Source organism: Magnolia sinica, chromosome 10 (genome assembly GCF_029962835.1).
Source record: "Magnolia sinica isolate HGM2019 chromosome 10, MsV1, whole genome shotgun sequence".
NCBI lineage: Eukaryota > Viridiplantae > Streptophyta > Magnoliopsida > Magnoliales > Magnoliaceae > Magnolia > Magnolia sinica.
This window is the reverse complement of record NC_080582.1, coordinates 86,747,219-86,768,438: the sequence shown is the minus strand read 5'-3', so window position 1 is coordinate 86,768,438 and position 21,220 is coordinate 86,747,219. Positions and strand designations below refer to the sequence as shown.

At 40.0% G+C, this 21,220-nt stretch overlaps 1 protein-coding gene across 14 annotated transcripts; it reads right to left on the bottom strand.

Annotated features, from left to right (window-relative positions):
- Nucleotides 1-835: 835 nt before the first annotated feature.
- On the bottom strand, nucleotides 836-19,784 carry LOC131217451 (pumilio homolog 5-like). Of its 14 annotated transcripts, XR_009157251.1 has the most exons (14): nucleotides 19,629-19,783; nucleotides 14,225-14,300; nucleotides 14,036-14,134; nucleotides 13,765-13,841; nucleotides 12,765-13,417; nucleotides 10,816-12,209; nucleotides 10,530-10,671; nucleotides 8,636-8,743; nucleotides 7,259-7,471; nucleotides 7,069-7,179; nucleotides 6,049-6,243; nucleotides 4,242-4,410; nucleotides 1,163-1,265; nucleotides 843-985 (listed from the first exon to the last, which is right to left on the bottom strand). XR_009157251.1 is itself a non-coding variant. In XM_058212380.1 (13 exons), the coding sequence occupies exons 4-13, from the start codon at nucleotides 13,832-13,834 to the stop codon at nucleotides 930-932; spliced, it is 3,045 nt and encodes a 1,014-aa protein (XP_058068363.1). In that variant the 5' UTR covers nucleotides 13,835-13,841; nucleotides 14,036-14,134; nucleotides 14,225-14,300; nucleotides 19,629-19,783; the 3' UTR covers nucleotides 836-929. The 14 variants fall into 14 exon arrangements, 13 of the variants coding, with proteins under 13 accessions (XP_058068363.1, XP_058068356.1, XP_058068365.1 ...); XM_058212380.1 differs by lacking the exon at nucleotides 4,242-4,410 and having other exon boundaries at nucleotides 836-985; XM_058212373.1 differs by lacking the exon at nucleotides 843-985 and having other exon boundaries at nucleotides 1,002-1,265.
- Nucleotides 19,785-21,220: the final 1,436 nt, after the last annotated feature.

Genomic DNA, 21,220 nt, shown 5'->3' with positions numbered 1-21,220 from the left:
TGCAATATGTAGAGCCTTGCAAGGGTATGAAGAACGCATTAGACCTTGCAGAAAACCGGCAAGAGCCCGAAGATTGATTGCCCTCTCTTCTGAACCTTTTCCCCCCAAGATTGAAGTTGGAAACAAGCGCCTATGCGTTAGTTTTCCCCAACCTGGATTTCATTGAAGAAAGGCTACTGTAAATAAGATCAACCATTGGCCTGCCCCAGCACGACTCAGTCGCAAACCCATGGCCTCGCCTTCTGGGGGAAGTATGGATTCTATTATAATGCGGACGATCCTTACAAAAGGCAGGTGTGCTTGCTGTGATGTTTTGAATATTCCAAGTTCCAACCAACAATCACACATCTGCCTGCATGCGGGATTGCGACCATGGCCTTTCAACATAGAAAACTGCATCAACACGAAAACAATATGATGGTTCCTTTCCCCTTCTAGTTCATATCATATTTCTTGAACTCAGTGACTCAACTCAAGACTTGGTCGAGTCAACTCAATGTGGCCAGATTTCAATCCGAGTCGCTTGGAAACTCACTAGCAAGTCTGACTCCGTCAGGACTCGACAAGACTCCTTAGCTCGAAAACTCAGGCGACTTGACATCTCTCAGAGGCTTGCTCAGTCAACCGCCAGCTTTTATTTAAAGAAAAAAAGACAAGAAAAAAAGGTTGCACGACTCATAATCTACTACCAGTGCACCAATCACTGACATTGTCTTTTCTCTTGCTTATATATATATATATATATATATATATATATATATATATATATATATATATATATATATATATCCAAACTAATTAACTTTCAACAAAACAAAATACTTTAAATTAATTATTAAGATATTGAGTTGAGTTGAGAAAAGATAGGGTCAAGCCTTCAAGTTGACCTGATCTGACCAGAAATTGGGTTGACTCGGGTTTTCGAGTTTTCAAACTATGGTACATATCAGGGTGTGTGAATCCGAGACCCAAAAGGCAATAATGTCTGCACACAACAACCATTTGTAAGCAATAACTCTCTTATAAAAATCAAGGAGGATGTTGCCAAACACCAGCACGCTGCAATCTCCATACATTACATACAATACAACAATTTCCAAGAAACATATACAAAATACATATTTACTATCTACGTCCATGTGGGACTAACACAAGTTCTGACCTGTACAGGTATACTGCATCTTAGAGATTCCTTTGCTTTTCCAGTGTTGAAATTTTAAGTTGATCTTTCCTGTCATGTCCTCATGGTTCTGAAGTGTGGGCTTCTGTTTCGAAAAGTGAAGATAATCAGCTTGGATGTGCTTAATGATAGAAAAGGCCATGAAAACAAACAGCTGCTTGAATGTTATACCAGAACAAGGATAGTATAGCTGAATGTCTCTCTGTGTGGTTATTATGGTAGCAAGATGTCAGCTCAAACTTGAATTCATTCATAAGAATTATATAAATGGAATACAAATAGTATCGAAACAAGTAAAAGAAATACGAGCATTATCTCTTTTGCACTAACCAAATATCATGAAATTTCATTATTAATCGGCCTAATTTGGTGCAAAATATAATGAAAGTTCATGTTCGGTGCAACCAAACACACCCTTAAATTTCTGCTGGCCCATTTGGACTTGGTCTTCATTGTGCTTCTTTTTTCAGCTTACCATCTCAATACAAATGTAGCAAATGTTCCAAAGATCAAACTGGATCATGATATACTGGATTGAATCAAATCGTAACACATACAAGTTGGGAAACAAAGATAGCCCCCAGAAATGCTGTAGAAGTGCATCAGCTGTACATGTAGAGAGTCCTTGAATCACAAGCTACATAGAATCCTTATGACTCCTTGCACTTTCATTTTTATTTTTTATTTTTATTTTTTTTTGTTAATTTGGCAAACTAATTCTAGTTCAGAACTCAGCTCATTATATTTTACATTCCAGTTTAATTGAAATGGTGTAGTTCAGAACTCAGGTCATTATATTTTACATTCCAGTTTAATTGAAATGGTGTAGTTCAGAACTCAGCTCATAATATTTTACAAGCTAACTGCCTTCTTGTTTTGGTTTCCTTTCCCCCTAGTTTCTCATGAAAATCACACCAAAACAAACAACAGAACTATTGTTGGAATCCACAATTGTCTATTTCCCACGGGTTCCATCTCGTTTTATGTGTCCACAATCAGCTTTCCATCAAAACAAGCACAAACTATGGATGGGCTATATCTCAAAGTCTTCCAAATCTAAAGGTGAAGATTTTTCCTTTCAGGATATTTTTGGGGCATGGCCCATGGACAGTGAAATGCAACAGACTGATGGTCTACATCACCACACCACAGGCCCAACTCATCATAATCGAAAACTATCACATACTGTGCAAAGACACAGGCCATACCATGTAACTCTCCATTTACTAAAGAATATCTTTGCAAATCATGGACAATGGCTGCACATGGATTTGGCAATATTAAACATGGACTTCCAGTTGTTGTACAACCAACAACTAGCTTCTTGCAGTAACTTATCTGTGCTGCACAGCGGAAAATGGCTGCACATGGATTTGGCAATCTTAAACATGGACTTCCAGTTTTGTATAACCAACAACTAGCTTCTTGCAGTAACTCGTCTGTGCTGGACAGCCTGCACTTCTCATGAAAAAAAGCAGCAAGTAGGAGTAGCAATTGTGGAGGGAGTGCAGCCTACTCTTTTTGTAGGAATACCAGAATGAAAACTCATTTTTTGTACTCTCTTCACATGAACTCCACAAAGTGCTGATGTCTTCCAACTTCCTTGAGATGACAAGGATTGGCTTCACAAAATCCCAGCAAGGTACCTTCAGTTGAACTGTCAAAAGAATCTCCAATATGTAGCAGATCAAAACATCAAATGCCAATGGATAAATCACTCAGTCACAATATCCCAGAGTATAATAAACATCTTAGTTCATCCTTCAAATGTCAAACTAAATACATTTGCATAACCTCAAACTTTAAGCAACCAAATGAAAGTTCAATGATTTTGCCACTTCCCCAATGATCTAAATATACTTCCTCACTATTATGTGATCAGGTTCATTACCAAATGACCAAGCTAACACTCTAGAGTAACTGTTAAGCATGGATGTGACTGTCCAGGTCTCACATAACCAACATCCCGCAAGTCAAATTGCTTTTCCGCTTTTTACAGTAGGGGCTTTTTTCCCCTTCTTCTCACACAGCTGGTTACATTTCCTATCTTTTGCAGAGTTCAATGTCATGATAATCCATCATCATCTAGAAAAACATCATGACTTAAATAATCTGGAATTAGGTGTTTTTCCTGACATGATGACCTGAGATAGAACATAGACCAACAGATGATGGGATGGTTGTCCCTCCGAAGGAGAATGCAAGGTCAGAGCTACCACCACTTAGCCTCCTTGGCATACTGTTATCCTTGTGCAGACATTTCCAAATGATTGCATGTAAGTTAGCGCAGTTGCAGGGAAGCATTTCCCCCTGTTAGTCAATCGTGGAGACAATTTTCTTAAAAGATTTGCTCTTCATGCAGATATACCTCATCATTTCAGAAGGAAAAGATCATGGTTCCCTAATTATCTGGAATGAGAACCTACTCAATTTTTGTAGTATTTTTTAACATGTAATGTCCACAAAATAAATATGCCATACAAGAAGCCTGACAGTACAATGTGTTAACACATCTGAATAGGAGTACACCCAAAACTAACTGGTTAGACAAGAAAGCATTTCGCACAAATTTTGACTAGCTCATCAAGAGAGACAAGAAAGCATTTCATGCGAATTTTCATAAGCTCATTAAGCAGCTATACATGATCCTTTCGCCACCTAGAACTATATAACAATACCAGGACAAAATTCATTTTACAGTGTATGCATAAAATTCCTAGGGTACAAACACTGAATAAAAGTTGCATCGTTGAAAATAATCACAGAAAAATCCTATTCTAGTCTCTCTTCAATTAGGTAGACCAAAGGCATGGTCAATTAATTCGTCACGTATGAATTAATCATAGGAGAATGTGATTTGGATAAATGAATTACAAGGCAGGCACATATCACATTAACAAAATATGGGTAATTCATCAATTGAGGCTAACGAAAAGTGAATTGCACTGATAATTTATTTTTCCGAGAACTAAAATAGCAATCATGGAAATCCGAAACACAAACAGAAACTGTGCCAACTGTGAAAGAAGGATCATTACTTTCCCAAGAATAGAGTATGTACCTACAAACAATTGTTCAGCCCGAGCAACAATATGTTTCCCATATGTGTATTTCTTCAATGCATGAAGGTGGACTCTTATACGATTAAGCAATATTTCTCTTTGCTTATCAGTACATGTCTCAAGAATCTTCTGGACCACATAATTTGCAAACTGGTCCTTCATCATTGTCTACAAAAATATCACACAGATATGATCAACTCAATGGTTTACAAATTCCAAAAAGGCATACTAGTACAATAGACAAAATTAGAACAATCCCCTAGACTTATGTGATTATATAGCATATCATCAATAGTGTTGCATAAAGATCTTACGATGCTCAGAGAATGTGGGAAGCCATATTGTCAGAATAAAAAGAACATGACTTATTGCCATGATAAAAACCGGAAGTGCACAACAAACATTGTCACCAAACTATAAGTCAGACTGAGCACCGAGCAAGCAAAACCAAGTAGGTGTCAAGATGTGAAAAGAAGCACAAGATTTGTTGTACAGCTTCAGAGACTTTCAATAGATCTCTGACAATGAACTCAACACAAACTCTATCTTATCTTCAGAATAAACAAGAAATTGTAGATTAAATATACTAATGGTGGAGTAAAGAAACCAATATTAAGATTCTGTTAACTCCAATATGTAACCTTAGGCGGTATCCTGTGTTGATTATGACTATGTTCTTCTTTCTCCTCTCTTGTGTTGATCATGACTATGTTCTTCTTTCTCCTCTCTTTCTTCTTCATCTTTCTTTTAGTTTAGGCAAGATTAAACTCAGATGTGATGAATGGTTGTATTTTTATTTTTTTATTTATTTTGAAAGATAAAGACTATGACTTTTGACTAACTCTTATTATTTTTTATTATTTTTTTCTTTTTTAAGACGCGGAAAAACACCCCCACCCCCCCCAAACACACACTCCTATGGATACCCGAACCCTCAACCAGGTGTTAGTGGAATTTCACCACCTATGGATACTCGAACCCTCGACCGGGTGTTGAAACTCATGAGAGTCTACCACCCAAGCAAGAGTAAGGACCCAAATGAAATGAAAATGAAAATTTTGGCAAATGAAATGAAAATTTTGACATTTAAACTCAGATGTGATGAATGGTTGTAATTTTTTTTAATTTATGAAAATATTTGGCAAATGAAATGAAAATTTTGACATTTTAATTCTTAAATTTTCTCGGTTTTTCAGATTTTTTTTGTAAAATTATTACCATATCTACTGACTGTGTAATCTTTTTTTTTTTTTTTAAGATATAAGTTATTGAGTTTTCACTCGCTAGTCAAGTTTTTGGCCGTCTTCAAGCTGACTTGACCTGATGGACTTTCAAGTCGAGCCAAGTTTTCATATTTTGGAACCATGGCTTGACCTTGCTAAATACAGATATGACAGTAAATCAATATGATTTTTATTATTCTACCAAGCATGAACTGCATTTTCCGTCAGGAACTCTTCCAATGTGTTCATCATAAACGACTATACCATGAACTTGCTCCAAAGCCCATTGGACACACAAGCAACATTTCAAAGATAGCAAAGGACATTCAAAAACTTGTTGCCCTCCCGAATATCTTTTGCAACCATGGGAGAAAAAAGCCAACCTTGTGTAGCTAAATACAAGTCAAATGCAAATTGAAACTCAACAGAAATTTTTTTCTCACAACCAGCTCAAAAAACTTCCATGTATGGCATCTATGGAATCCATGTTGAGAATGTCTTGGTATTATGAAATGTGCAGAGAATATGAGCAATCATAGTCGCTGAAAGATTAAAACAACAATTACTTCAGATTCCTACGTACCAATAAATTATCGTTTCCCTCTGTTTGTCCAACAATTTCCTCAATCAAGAGTTCTCTTTCTGTTGAATCACCATGCTCCAAACACTTCTCAATTACATTCGATGCAAATTTATGCTGGCTCATGTGTACAACATGCCCAGCCAATTTGGTAATAATCTGGCTTCTTTCGTGAGGTTTCCCCTTCTCTAGAACATGCTGCATTCAGTTTGAGTTTTTAGACTTTCACACCAATTATATTCATGTTTAGTCCATCCAAACATCACCTAAAAAAAGAGGCAGAAAATATTGTTTGCTAGAAACATTAAATTCTTCTATTTTTATCAGGTGAAGAGCACATAAAAAAGGCAATACCCTGCAGACGGTTATAAGTTGGAAAAAAGAAATATCTGACCTTAAAATGAAGTGTGCACGCATCAAAAGGTGCAATGCAGGAATTATTAGCATTTGAAATTACCTATACGAGAATCAAGTTCAAGTTTGATGGGCGTAACACCATGGAAGTCACCAAGGGCTCATTTAGATGCATGAAGCTGGAGTTCCAGGACAAAGTCTAGTTCCCACAGAAGAGTTCTTTTGACTCCAGTGATGCTGGTAGGTGAACCCTGAAGTGCCATGCAACTCCACTTGTGGTGTTTGGATGAAAAGTTCATGGAACTCATCTTAATGTTAACAACATGCAAAGGTGATTCGTGTGACTAGAGATTGAAAAGATTAATGGCATAAAATGCACCAACCTGGCATGCTTGTGCGGTATCTGGGCCATGGACCAAGTGAGGCTCCAATTCCATGTAACCCTCTTTCCATGGAGAGGTAGATCCAAGCCTTCAAAGAATTCAGTTTCTTTGTTTTTCTGAAGAACTCTCTTTCCATGGGAAGTCAAGTTCCATTGAACTCGAGACGGCCAAGCCATGGAAACCTCAAGTTCCATGGAAATTAAGTTCTTAGAATGAAGAGTTCTGGGCATCCACAATAAAGGGAAAAGTAGATGCTACAATGGTGGAAAGATAAACAGCACATCACCTGGGTAACGTAATTGCCATACTGGTCCTGGGCAAGAGAACTAGCAGATTGCAAGATCTCATCCACTATGTATTGAGTTTGCTTCTCATCAGTGCAATGCTCCAGAATTCTCTATCCCAAAATGCAATTGCATAAGAATATGATAAGCAAAACCAGAATAAAGCCCTTTCAAATATTTCCATTATGATACCTGGATAACTCGGCAACCATAAGGATGTGTGGACAGAGTTGCAACTTGACCATGGAAAGCAGAAATGATAAACCCAATTTTCTCTGTTGGCATGCATTCAATGCATTTCTGTATTACATGGTTTCCGTTTTGATCATGCACACATTGCATAACATGTCCATCAAGTTCAAGAACAAGGTTTATTTTCTGATTGATCTCAATAACTTCAAGTGCCTATAACAAAGTATGAGCGGAGGATGAGAATTCAAAGCAAGGGTATGTTAACTTTCAACTAGTGAGAATAGGAACAACAAAGCATGGCATTAGAATTGATAATCTTAAAACGATTTAAATGTGAATACCAAAGATCCTCCAAATCATAATAAAATCCACAAAGGAGCTTATGTAAGCTGAAGAAGCCTCACTAAGAATCTCTATAGTGTTTCAAGAAAACTACATATCCTCTTTAGGCTAGTAGAGGCCCACAATCAGACATAATACCACTGTGCTTCAGAATTTGCAGCAGGGAAACCTAAAATATAAATATAAAAACATCTGAACAGGAAAAAAATTTGGGGTGGTTGACCATCCATAATGAATAAAGCAATAGATTCAAGAGGCTGGTTCCTCCACAAGTCCCTATAGAATAAGCTTATTCTACAACAGCTGCATGTGGGGCCCACTGAGGTGTGTGCATGACATCCAATCTGTCCACCAGGATCTCCCAACCATGAAATTTGGACGCGCAAAAAATCAGGCCGATCCAAACATCATGTAAGTCACCAGATGAAGTTGGAGGTTTTTGGATGGTTGTCCATCTTTTCTGTAGTGGGGCCTACAATGTTGTGGTGCATGCCATCCAACACGTGCATTACATGAACCCCACCAAGATGATGGGACCCCACCACAGAAAACAGTGGAAAACCATCCAAAAACGTCTAAATTCACCCAGGAGCCCACACGATTGTTGGATTGGCCTGATTTTTGGAGGCTCCAACTATAATGGTAGGGCGATCCAGCTGACAGGTTGGATGCCATACACCAGACTTGTGGGCCCCATGCACAGCACTAGCAGGACAAGCTTGTTATACAAAGACGTGTAGAGGAACCAGCCTCTAGATTCAGTGGGATAATTTGGGAAAGGTAAACAAAGAAGAAGCATCCCTGCCTTAAACAAATTTGATGAATCAGCAATTATTTCCCACAAGCTAAAATTCAGTCAAACTTGAGAGATCTAGTATTTTATATCCGTAGAGGTTGACAGGAATGAGCTGTTAGGTTATGCTCATGTCTTGAGGTTCTGAATAATCTTGAAACCCCAACCTGAAATCTCTGAAGATACTTTCTTCTACATGAATTATACTTGCACATCATAAGTACTACAAGAAGCTATAATACCTTCTGAATTACACGACACCCGTACATTTGAAGGCTCAAAGGCAAAATACGGCCAGCAAGTTGATCAGCAAGTTCTCTCCTGTGGTTATGGCTTCCATGCTCAAGAAACTGCAAAAAAGAACAGCAATCATCCAAACACAAATCCTCAGGAAAAAATAAGTACAAAAACCTTGAAGTAGGGAGACTTATGTAGTCTTTATTCAGTTCCACTACATTTTGGAATATACGGAGAGGAATATTCTTGAGAAGTCGCTCTCAAAGGATTGAGCTTTTGACAAAAGTAAAAGTTCAATCATTTGCTAAATGGTCAAGAATGACAGGAAAGAACATTTTATTGATTAGGAGATTAGTTTCCAACCCAATTTTGAGGTGCAGGTAGATATTTCTACTAAGATGACCCTCAAGAATACTTGGTCAAAGATGTGGGGCCTTCACATCAAGTATCAAACTGACTATTCGGGTTTATCTGGTGTTGGAAGCCTTCTTTTAGATGAGAAAGGGAACATTGTTTGCAATATCAATAGTATCGGCCAATATTATTGTTATCAAGGTAGACTGACATGAAACAGCCCAGAAGTCACAGGACTTCCGGGTATCACACGATATTAGCAAAATATCGATACAACATAATATATTGAAAATATCACCATAATATTCTTCCATGTATTGACAATACCATTCACTAGTATCATCAATACATTCCAGACCCCCTCAATCTTTTCAGGAAAAGGAAAATCCCGAAAACTTTCTAAAATCAGATTTGCTCTAAAATCTTTTGCTTCTAATTCATTCCTAAGTTAATTTCAACCAACCGTCTTTGAATTTTTTTTCGGAGAAACAAGTGGCTTTTTGGTGTGGAAATCGAGATTGGAGAACAGGTGGGCCAAAATTGTAAGCTGTTTTTTTTTTTTTTTTTTTTTTCGATTTTAATCTTTTTTTTTTTTTGTAAATCAGTTATAATCAGTACAAAAAAGATGAAAATCCATGATCTTGCATGTTTTGCATGCTCAATCACGGATTTCAACCTCCAATTTGTAAATTTGGGAAAATCCAAAAGTTTCCCAATTTCACCCATTTAACTTGCAATTAGAGTGTAAAAAATCACGTTAGAGTGGTTGGAGGCCGATCTATAGAATGACAGAAGTTTTTGAAATTTAAAAATATCGAAAATCAATTAAAAATTAATTTAAAAAAAAAAAATCCAGACTGATCAACGGTTATTTAGCCTTAATATTCAAGTGGTTTTGTGTGTGTGTGTGTGTGTGTGTGTGTGTGTGTGTGTGTTTTCGTACATGTCTTCTTAGATTTTTAAATGATATGAACTGATTTTGAATACAGGTGTATCACTTCTATCAGACAGTGCATAATCTAGGAACCTATATAAAGGAAAATTATTAGTGATAATTTGATTTCTAAGTGTGTAATGATGACTTTTTTTAACATCCTCTGAAGTTTCAACGAAAAATTCAACCAATTTCCCAATGTTTCCCAAAAACCACAATACATCCGATATTTCCCATGCAATACCGATGTTTACCTATCTCATGTGCCTTGTTGATCCTAAGGCCTCTACACTAGCCTCTTTTAGTGTGGAGAGGGTTGAGCTTTTTGTTCATGTTACTCTCCCATGATGTGATATCATATATATATATATATATATATATATATATATATATATATATATATATATATATATATGTTGTTGTTACCCCTCTATTTTCTTAATAAACGATTGTTATTCACCAAAAAGGGGGTGGGGGGGAAAGCACATAAGCAAACTGCAAGTACGAACGCACTAATTAACAGGCCACTGGACCACATTCAAGACAATTAATTAAACAGGTAAGACAGGGAAAAAAGGAAAGAAAAAGAAGAGAACTTTGAAAATCCATACCTTCTGAATGACATAATTTCCAAAAACGTCAGTCATCAACATTGAAGCATGTGGTAGAACTTCTTCCAAAACAGATGCCTTCTCTTCAGCACTACAGTTTTCCAACTTCTGCTGAATAAACCGACTCCCATGTTGGTCAGCACTGATATCAAACATGACCAGATAATTAATTTCTTTTATATCAAAGTACCCAAATTAGTTGGTACAAGGCTTAGGTAATGATGATGATATCCAAGTGCACTGAAATATGTGATTTCATGGGTAAGAAATCAATAGAGATTCTTGCCTGAATTCAACAATACGTCCGGCAATATCAGACAGCTCAAATTTGTGGGCTTTACTGGATTTCAAGTCTTCAGGAAATGAATATGATTTTGGGTCGTCAAACTTTTCAATTCCTTTCTGTCTTTGCCATCCAGAATATTCTCCGATACTTCTATTCAAGCCCATCGGAAACCTGAAATTGTCAGTTGTCCTCCCCGGAAGCCTCACTGTAGCCATTGGTGATCCTGGTAGTACAGGACTTAAAAGAGGAGAAGCAGGGTATTGCATCAGAACACCCATGCCTGGGGGGCTTTCATAAGAATTTGAACTGGCCATTCCTGCTTTTCTCATGCTTGGAATGCTCAGAGCTCCACTTCTTGGAAATTGGGATGTCTGACCAGCTGCAATTGCAGCTAGGGGAGGCCCTTTCTGCAAATCAAAAGCATCATGACTTTCTACAATATCGATCCTTGGTGCCAATGAATCATACTGACCTGCAGCACTGTATGCATCCTCAGAAGGATGCTGAAAGTAATGCATATGAAAAGGATTAACAAAAGGTGGAGCCAACCCAAATTGCCCATAAAACTTGTACGGGTGTTGCAGATCAACGCCAGGTGCAACACTTTCCCCAACCAATTGATTGGCAGAACGAGAACTAAAACTTGGACCAGCAGAGTTGTTGAAAGCCATGGGAATAGCACTAGGAGGTGGGTATCCAGCAACAAATGGAGGCAGAAGTGTGGCATTCAAAGCATATCCACCTATGCTATACTGGGGAGTAAATAGGCTTGAAGGTTCCAAATTAGGGTAAAAAGGACTTCCAGAGGCCATATAAGAAGTTGCAGTTGTAGTTGCATACAAAGGAGTTGATATTCCAGAAGTCTGAAGTACTGGCCATACCTCAACTGTGGGATGCTTGGATTGACCATGCGATATATGATCCATGCCATCATAGAAATGGTGCATTCCTTGGGAAGTCATCTGAGAGAGGACACCCTGAAGTTGACATGCAGTGCTGCGTTGCGAATGCAATTGGTGTCGCGGAAAATTATGCGGTTGGGGATGTTTCCATTCTGGTTGACTTCCATGACCCTCTGCATCGGGCAGGTCAGATATACTAAAAACCTTCATTTCGGATTGAATAGCGTTGATATCAACATCCACATGAACATCAAGACTGTTTGATTCTCCTTTAAGGCCAAGAAGTGAGCTTCCTGTCATGTCACCCAGAGTAGATGTACTTGCAAGGACACCTATAGAAGTCATGTTCGATTCCTGTACTCTAGTTGTACTGGTAGAAGAATCATTTAAAGGGTTGACAAAATCATCCGGATCACCTATTTCCTCTTCTGCTGCATGACTAGAGGAACACAGCTGATTATATACAGGAGATGGGGTGCGAGGAAAGTCTTCCTGAGATTTGAACAAAATACAACTGAATATTTGAAGATTGGAGAAATAGATAGACACAAAATTAGAAAAGAAACTTCCATGAAAGGCATCTGATAGAGACTTTCATTCACCATTTAGTACTGGCAGCTCTAACCTTGAGTCAACTTGTGATTTAGAAATCCAGCACGGGCACAGGTGGACAAAAAGACTAAACAAACCATTGCTAATAACATTGTACCAGACATCATAAGCTGAGAGAGAGAGAGAGAGAGAGAGAAGCAGAACAACCTCCTCAAAACATGAATGATCCAAAAGCAGAACAATCTCCTCAAAACATGAATGATAAATTCTTCTGTATTCAAGATCGATCTCTCTTTCTCTCTCCCTCTCCCTCTCCCTCTATCTTTAAAAAAAAATTGTTGTATTCAAGAATAAGAGCAGATTTATTTGAAAAGCAAAGAAATGCATCATAGAAACTACATTTTCATCCATAATAAGAACAAGGCCATCACAGTTGCAAATAATACACTATTACTAGCGAATTGGTATGAATTGTCTCGAGATGGAATTATTTACCTGAATCAAATCCACCAGACTTTTGTGACGCCCTGCCAAGGAAGTTGTGAAGTGTCCAGACAAAAACTCGGCATTCCTTTCTGCCCAATCTTCAGAAGCCTGTCTAGGTGACCTCTCATCCTCAGGCTCCTCTCTATGAGTAGAGAGGGCAGCTCGAGGCAAGTAAAAGGATCCACTGCTGTTGTCATCAAAGGAAGTCAATTTCCGATTATCCCCAAAACCACCAATATGGTGAACTAGCCGCTGCTTCTCCCTTGAAATAAGAGGTGGAGGAAGCCTTGGATTCAAATTAATATTAGCCCAGTAGTATGCCAGGTAGGCTGGATCGGCACGGAGTTGCTCCTCAGACTCACAATTTTCAGTTGCACTGTTTAAACTCGCCACACTTCCTTCCAGATTGGAGTTCTGCTGACTAATAAGGTTCCTAATAGCTGCAAATGATCCTTCTATGCTTGGTGGTGCACTTCCAGTCCTATTGGGGACCACATCCCTCCCGTTCCCACTAATCCTATGCCTCCTCAAAAGCAAACCCAAATCTTGTGGTGCCACATTATTTGATGATGACTTGAATGCCATGGCCTCCTTAGATGAGGGCCACTTACTAGCTCCACTGCTTCCCACCAATAACATTGGACTTTCGGTTGCCATTCTACCTTGAAAGAAAGAAAGACAACGTAAAAATCCTTTTATATTGATACTAATTTCACGTATTTGCAGGCAACTCAACCACAGTACCCGTATTGAAGTTCGATCTGCTACATGATACGATGGGAAAATCTGTGGCAAAACTTCACACGCGGGCGCGCGCGCACACGAGAGAAAAAAAAAAACAGATTACCAAGCAAAAAGACAAGAAGACAGGCCCACAGAATGTTCATCCCAAGATAAACGACAAGAACACACAATTAAAATAGTCACTAAACTGTAACGCTGGAAACCAAAAAGATGGTCTGATTGGTAATGCTATCTCATGTAGAATACAGTTAATAAACACATTTACCTTGAAACCCCGCTGGTAAAAGCTGGTCACTCTTTCTGAAATATAATTCGCAGTTGCAGTTGAGTTGCATAGGAGATCTGCAACCCACATAAAGATGGCTATGGTATTCATAAAAATCACTGGCCCAGAGAAAAAAAATGGCGGTCCAAAAGTGAACAGTCACTAAAAACACGTTTTCAAGGGAAGATCAATTAAACTATAGAAACAGCTGATACAAAACTGGACTTGTAGATCCTGTGAATACTCCACAGCCAATCTTAGAGTTCCATACCAATGCTAGTACACTATGAATAGGCAGGTCCCCTTGAATTATCCACCACAACATTGTCTACGACATACTCTTCCATCTACTGTAACATATCCCCTGCAGCTGAAAATAAAACCACACCCACCATCTTTACCAGTTAGCACAAACCTCAAAGAACAGCCACTTCTTTTGGTAGCTAAGCTGAGCTTGTACCTGAGACCTTGATGCTGAATCAAAGACTGAATACCAGAACTATGGGCTTGAACCAAAGAACAGACACTTCTACAACCTAGATTCGACAAAACAAAGCTGCATGCATCAATTTCAACTTATTTTTTTTGAAAGATTAGTATGGCAAAAAAAAAATTTGTGACCAAAACTGAAAGCACCATTTCTAGTGAAAGGACATCAAGATTAACGCAGATCCTGAAAGCTAGCCATCCATACACACCGAAAACCACCTGTCATTAAAAAAGGGGCTAGACCACACATTGAGTTTGCTACACCAAGGGTTAGCAAGATATAATGAGTACCTGCAGAACACATGTAAATTGATCCACAACATTCGAAACATGAGACCCACTGTCGGTGGACAATCATCCAAAAATTACATTGATCAAATGATCCTAACCATCCAACTTTGTGACTTTCCAACTGTTGAATGGTTGTAATGCAGGGGCATTTTCACACTGGGCTCAAGTGGGGTCGCCTGTGGGATGCAGGGGCACACTCGAGGTAGGTGGCCCATGTGATTTGGGGCCCACAGGGGAGATCTTATGTTCGAGACTCCTCACTAGGGGTGATTAAATACGCATTTCACACCAGGCTCGAGTGGGGTAGCCCGTGGGATGCGGGGACACACTCGGGGTGGGCGGCCCATGTGATTTGAGGCCCACGAAGGGGGTTCGGCCGAGGTCCTAAACCCATGAGATGTGGGGCCTGGGTTATGAGATAAAGAGATTAATTCGTCATACTCTAACAGTTCGAGCTTTTAGAGCAAGTGGTTAATTGTCCTGCATCAAATTGGTATTAGAGCGGGAGGTCTCGTGTTCGAGACTCCTCACCGGGGGTAATTAATGCAGGGGCATTTTCACACTGGGCTCGAGTGGGGTCACATGTTGGATGCAGGGGCACACTCGGGGTGGGTGACCCATGTGATTTGGGGCCGACGAGGGAGGTCTCGTATTCGAGACTCCTCATCGAGAGTGATTAATGCGCATTTCACACCGGACTCAAGTGGGGTAGCCTGTGGGATGCGATGACACACTCAGGGTGGGCGGCCCATGTGATTTGGGGCCCACGAAGGGGGTTCGGCCGAGGTCCTAAACCCATGAGATGTGGGCTCTAGGCTATGAGATAAAGGGATTAATTCGCCATACTCTAACGGTTCGAGCTTTTAGAGCAAGTGGTTAATTGTCCTGCATCAAATTGGTATCAAAGCGGGAGGTCTCGTGTTCGAGACTCCTCACCGAGGGTGATTAATGCAGGGACAATTTCATACTGGGCTCAAGTGGGGTCCCCTATAGGATGCAGGGGCACACTCGAGGTGGGTGACCCATGTGATTTGGGGCCCATGGGGGAGGTCTCATGTTCGAGACTCCTCACCAAGGGTGATTAATGTGCATTTCACACCGGACTCGAGTGGGGTAGCCCATGGGATGCGGTGACACACTCGGGGTTGGTAGCCCATCTGATTTGGGGCCCACGAAGGGGGTTCTGCCAAAATCCTAAACCCATGATATGTGGGGCCTAGGCTATGAGATAAAGGGATTAATTCGCCATACTCTAACAGTTCGAGCTTTTAGAGCAAGTGGTTAATTGTCCTGCATCAAATTGGTATTAGAGCGGGAGGTCTCGTGTTTGAAACTCCTCACCGAGAGTGATTAATGCAGGGGCATTTTCACACTGGGCTCGAGTGGGGTCACATTTTGGATGCAGGGGCACACTCGGGGTGGGTGACCCATGTGATTTGAGGCCCACGGGGGAGGTCTTGTGTTCGAGACTCCTCACCAGGGGCGATTAATGCACATTTCACACCAGGCTCGAGTGGGGTAGCCCTTGGGATGCGGTGACACACTCGAGGTGGGCGGCCCATCTGATTTGGGGCCCACGAAGGGGGTTCGGCCGAGGTCCTAAACCCATGAGATGTGGGGCCTAGGCTATGAGATAAAGGGATTAATTCGCTATACTCTAACGGTTCAAGCTTTTAGAGCAAGTGGTTAATTGTCCTGCATCAAATTGGTATCAGAGCGGGAGGTCTCATGTTCGAGACTCCTCACCGGGGGTGATTAATGCAGGGGCATTTTCACACTAAGCTGGAGTAGGGTCGCATGTTGGATGCAAATTCATGTGTTCTCTGCGTGTTTTGTTTACATTTGATTTTGTCTTTTTTTATTGAATTCGGATTTGCTAGACCAAAGGGCAAAGAAGTGTACTTTTGTAGGCTATATTGATGGAGTAAAGGGATACAGGCTGTATAAACGGGTCACTCAGAAAATCATAATTAGCCGACATGTCATGTTTAATGAAGATTCATTGTTCCGTAAAAATGAACACAATGAACTGGAGAAATTAGCAGTCATCGATGTCGAGATTGAAAAGTTTGATACACAGGATCCGCCTGAGCCGCAAACAGAGGTACAGGAGCAAGTGGAGCAGCCACCTCTCAGAAGAAATTCACAAAAAGATCACAAATTACCGACCAGATACAAAGACGACTCGAATGTTGTGTTCGCCCTCATTATAGATAAGGGGGATCCATATACCTTCCAAGAAGCACTGGATGACCCAAATGCTAAGAAGTGGATGGTGGCAATGCAAGACGAGATGGACTATTTGTAAAAGAATGAGACGTCGGAGCTGGTGAAGTTTCCCGTTGAGCATAAAGCGATCGGGTCCAAGTGAATTTACAAGAAGAAACAAGATAGGTACAAAGCAAGATTGGTTGCAAAGGAATGTGCTAAAAAAGAAGGCGTTGACTTCAGTGAGATATTCACACTGGTTGTCAAGCAGGTATCTATCAAATTTGTGTTGGCGTTGGTTGCCCAATACAACTTGGAATTAGAGCAAATGATTGTGAAGACTGCTTTCCTACATGGGGAGTTCAAAGAGTAGATTTACATGAAGCAACTAGAAAGATTTGAAAAAAATGGGTCAAAAAACAAAGTTTGCAGGTTAAGAAAGTCGTTATACAGCCTGATACAGTCGCCTAGACAATTGTACAAAAGGTTTGATACTTTCATAATGGGTCAGTGATTTACCAAAAGTGAATATGATAGATGTGTCTATGTGATGGACAGTTTATTGTACCGATATTGTACGTAGATGACATGCTTATTGTCAACCATAGCATGTCTGAGATCGATACAATGAAGACTCAATTATCAAGGACATTCGAAATGAAAGATTCGAGGGCTTCAAAGAAGATTCTCGGCGTAGATATTCATAGAGATAGACAGAGGAGCAGGCTACGGTTATCACAAGCAGAATACCTTGAGAATGTATAGGTTAAGTTCGGTATGAACAAAGTGAAACCAGTTAGCATATCCCATGTTGTTCACTTTAGACTTTCTTCATAGCAATGTCCTATTACAGATGAAGAAAAGCAAGTTATGTCTCATGTGCCCTGTTCGAGCGCAGTTGGCAGTTTAGTGTATGTCATAGTCTCTACGATACCGGATATTTCACATACAGTGGGTGTTGTAAGAAGATACATGGTTAACCTCGACAAGCAACATTGGGAGGTAGTGAAATAGTTATTTCGGCATATACGAGGCACATTGGACTATGTCTTGACATTTGAGAAAACAAGAGGAAAACTAGTAGGCTATGTGGATGCCGATTATGCAGAAAATGTGAACGATAGAAAGTCAACTTCCAGTTACTCGTTTGTTCTAGTAGGTGGAGTGATTAGTTGGATGTTAAAGCTTCAATCTGTGGTTGCTCTTTCTGCAACTGAAGCTGGGTATATGGCAGTGACAGAGGCGTTCAAAGGTGTTTGGTTGAGAAGAATGGTAAATCAGCTTGGGCTTCAACAGAAAGCCATGCCGGTTAATTGTGATAGCGAAAGCGCGATGAATTTGACAAAGAACTCAGTTTATCACTTACGTACTAAGCATATTGATGTTCGTCATCATTTTATCCGACAAATGCTGAAGGAAGGCGGCATGACTCTAGAGAAGATTCATATAAGCGTGAATCCGGCCGACATGCTTACAAAGGTGGTTCCCACAGAGAAGTTCCGATTCTGTTCGACTTCTCTGGACTTGGCGAAGGTTTGATGAAGGAGTGTGCACGAGATGTGACGATGAAGTTATAATGAAAGGCGATTAGAGATGATGATGGCAGCAAAGCAATGGAGCATGAAGATTGAATCCATGGTGGAGATCGTTGATTGGATGTTTTCAATCTGTGCAGAAACAAGGGCATCGATCGATCGACAGCCTTGCTCGATCGATCGAACCACCCCGGAACTAGACAAATTACTCGCTAGACAGTTTGAACCATGTTCAATCGATCGACAAAAATCGCTTTTACTCTCTGGACATTTTTGGACTAGTTTAGTCGCTCGAGCTTTGGTCTGCTCGATCGATCGAAGGGTGCTCGATCAGTGTCGATCGATCGATACTTAGATCGACAATTCGCGGGGAACTACATAAGTGCGCAATTTGTTTCTTATTCCGGTTGTGATGCTACATATATCATGTGTAATCGGGATTAAGGTATTATAAGGGATTTTTAAAACATTCCTAAGGGTTCTAGAGAAGAAAAGTTGGGGTTTTGGGAGATTCAAAGGGAGTTCTCATCATTGTAAGTGCATCATCTCTTGTAATATCATTTCATAGTAGATTGCATGTCGCTTTGTGCCGTAGTTTTTTTCTCGTGAGGGTTTTTTCACTTAAAATCTGTGTGTTCTCTGTGTGTTTTGTTTACGTTTGATTTTGTCTTGTTTGATTGAATTCGGGTTTGCTTCCGCACGATCCCCAACATCAACAGTACATTCGATGACCACTACCAAATGCTTAGGATCATTCAATCAGTGTAGTTCACAAGTGATGCTCTTATCAATGCAACCCATGGCAAGGATTGAGTAAGTCCTTGCTGTGCGTACTGCTCATCTGTCACCAACACTCAACAGTATAGAAAACTCACACGACATTTATACCCATGACAGAAGCAGAAACCACAATTACAGGGTGGGAAATACAAACAAACTCAAAAAACTGCCATTCCGCAATCAAGATACTTCCATTACAAACCGAACTCCTTGATTCCGCACAAAACACATTCAAAACTACAAATTCACACAAAACAGAAACCCTAAAAAACGCCATTTCTCGAAGCATAACTTCCTCTTCTTCTTTTTTTCTCACTCTCTCTCTTTTCTTTTTTCTTTTTGAAAAGCAGCATGACTTCCTCAGCCGTCATTCCACAAATTTTATTTTATTTTTTTTAAACACCTAAGTCGATTCAAATCCAACCAAAACCTAATTTTCAACAGAAAAGGATAATCAGTAAGAAAATCGCCCGAATGTCAGCACGCAGCACTCTGTTTCAAAAACCCTATGTTTTCCGCAAAGAAGATCATCAAATGGAGATGAGAAGTAAAGATTCTCACCTGATTCTAGCAATCGAAAAACCGAGATCTCGAATTCGAAGTTCGGAAGTTAGCGATTCCTGGAATTTTCAGCTCAGGCAGAGGTGCTTCGCTTGAAAAACCGAAAATGTCAGCTCGAAAGAACAGTGACACCGGGGGTTTTAGACACTTATATAGCAAGGAGAATAAAATGACGAAAATACCCTCCCTTTTTAAGAAGACAAAAATACCCTCTCGTTGTCTTTGGGATGAAATCGTACACGGGTCGTGATGAGAAGACAAAAAAGGACATAGAAGAATCGGTTCCGTTTTGGGAATTATGTGATACGTGACCCACATATTTGTATGGTATACACGTGCTGTCTTTTGGATAGTTGGGCCAATGGTTCGGTGATCCAGACCACTGATTTGTTGATTCCCACCGTTGATTGAGAATTCCTTTAAAGATCTCACTTGAATGCCACTGTTATAATCGCCTTCTTAACCATTTATATTTAATCCACAGATCTAACAGTTTATATTTCTCTATTTTGATTTTCTTTTCATACGTGACCCATATACACAGCGTGAAAAATTATAAAAATGGTCGAAATTACTGAATTACGGGCCTCAGTTGTTAGAATCAAATTTCGTGTATAAACACTGTGCATAGATGCGACGTGTACCATATAATTTCTTCCTAACGGAGTGACGGGAATAACCGGACTCGGATTCGGTAGTGACTCCGACCCGCGTCCATGCTTGAAAAGCTCCGTGGCCCCCACTATGATATCTGAGGTACTTGTTTTATCCAAGCCGTCCATCCATTTCTAAAGATAATTTCAGAACACAAATCCCCCGTTTGTTTTATCCAAGCCGTCCATCCATTTCTAAAGATAATTTCAGAACATAAATGCAAAAACGAGGTAGATCCAAATCGCAGGTGGAACACGCCGTGGGAAAGAGCGGTGATTGAATGCCCACCATTTAAAACTTTTTAGGTGCCACATAAATTTTGGATGAATTTGCTTTATTCCTTCATCCAGGTCATTACAGTGGGCTCTGGAAAGATTTTAATGGTAGGTGTTCAATCACCACCCTTTCCTATTGTGTGGTCCACCTGAGATTTCAATCTACCTCATTTTTTGGACTATGATGTAAAACAAGTTGGAAATTATGATGGACGGAATGGATAAAATTTATACAATATGGTGGATCCTACAAGCTTTTCAAGTACCGATGTCGGCACTGGGGGTCACCACCGAATCCAATAACCCGTACAGGAGACGGTGGTGCCGGAAGAACCGGAATATGGTGGACGCGGATTAGATACTGACAGTTTGAGTAGCATGTCGGCTACTGAAGTGACGTCACCAGGTTATGTGGGCCCCACTATGATGTGTGCGTTGTATCCCCACCGCCCATACATTTTGAGATATCATTTCAGTGCATGAGCCAAAGAATGAGGCCTATAAAAAGCTGTAGTGGACCCACCATAAAAAACAGTGGGGAGAGTGATTCCCACCGTTGAAACTATCTTAAGGCCCACCATAATGTTTATTTGAAATCTAACCTGTTCAAAAGAAAAGACACAAAATAAGGAAAAATACAAATATCAGCTTGATCTAAAACTT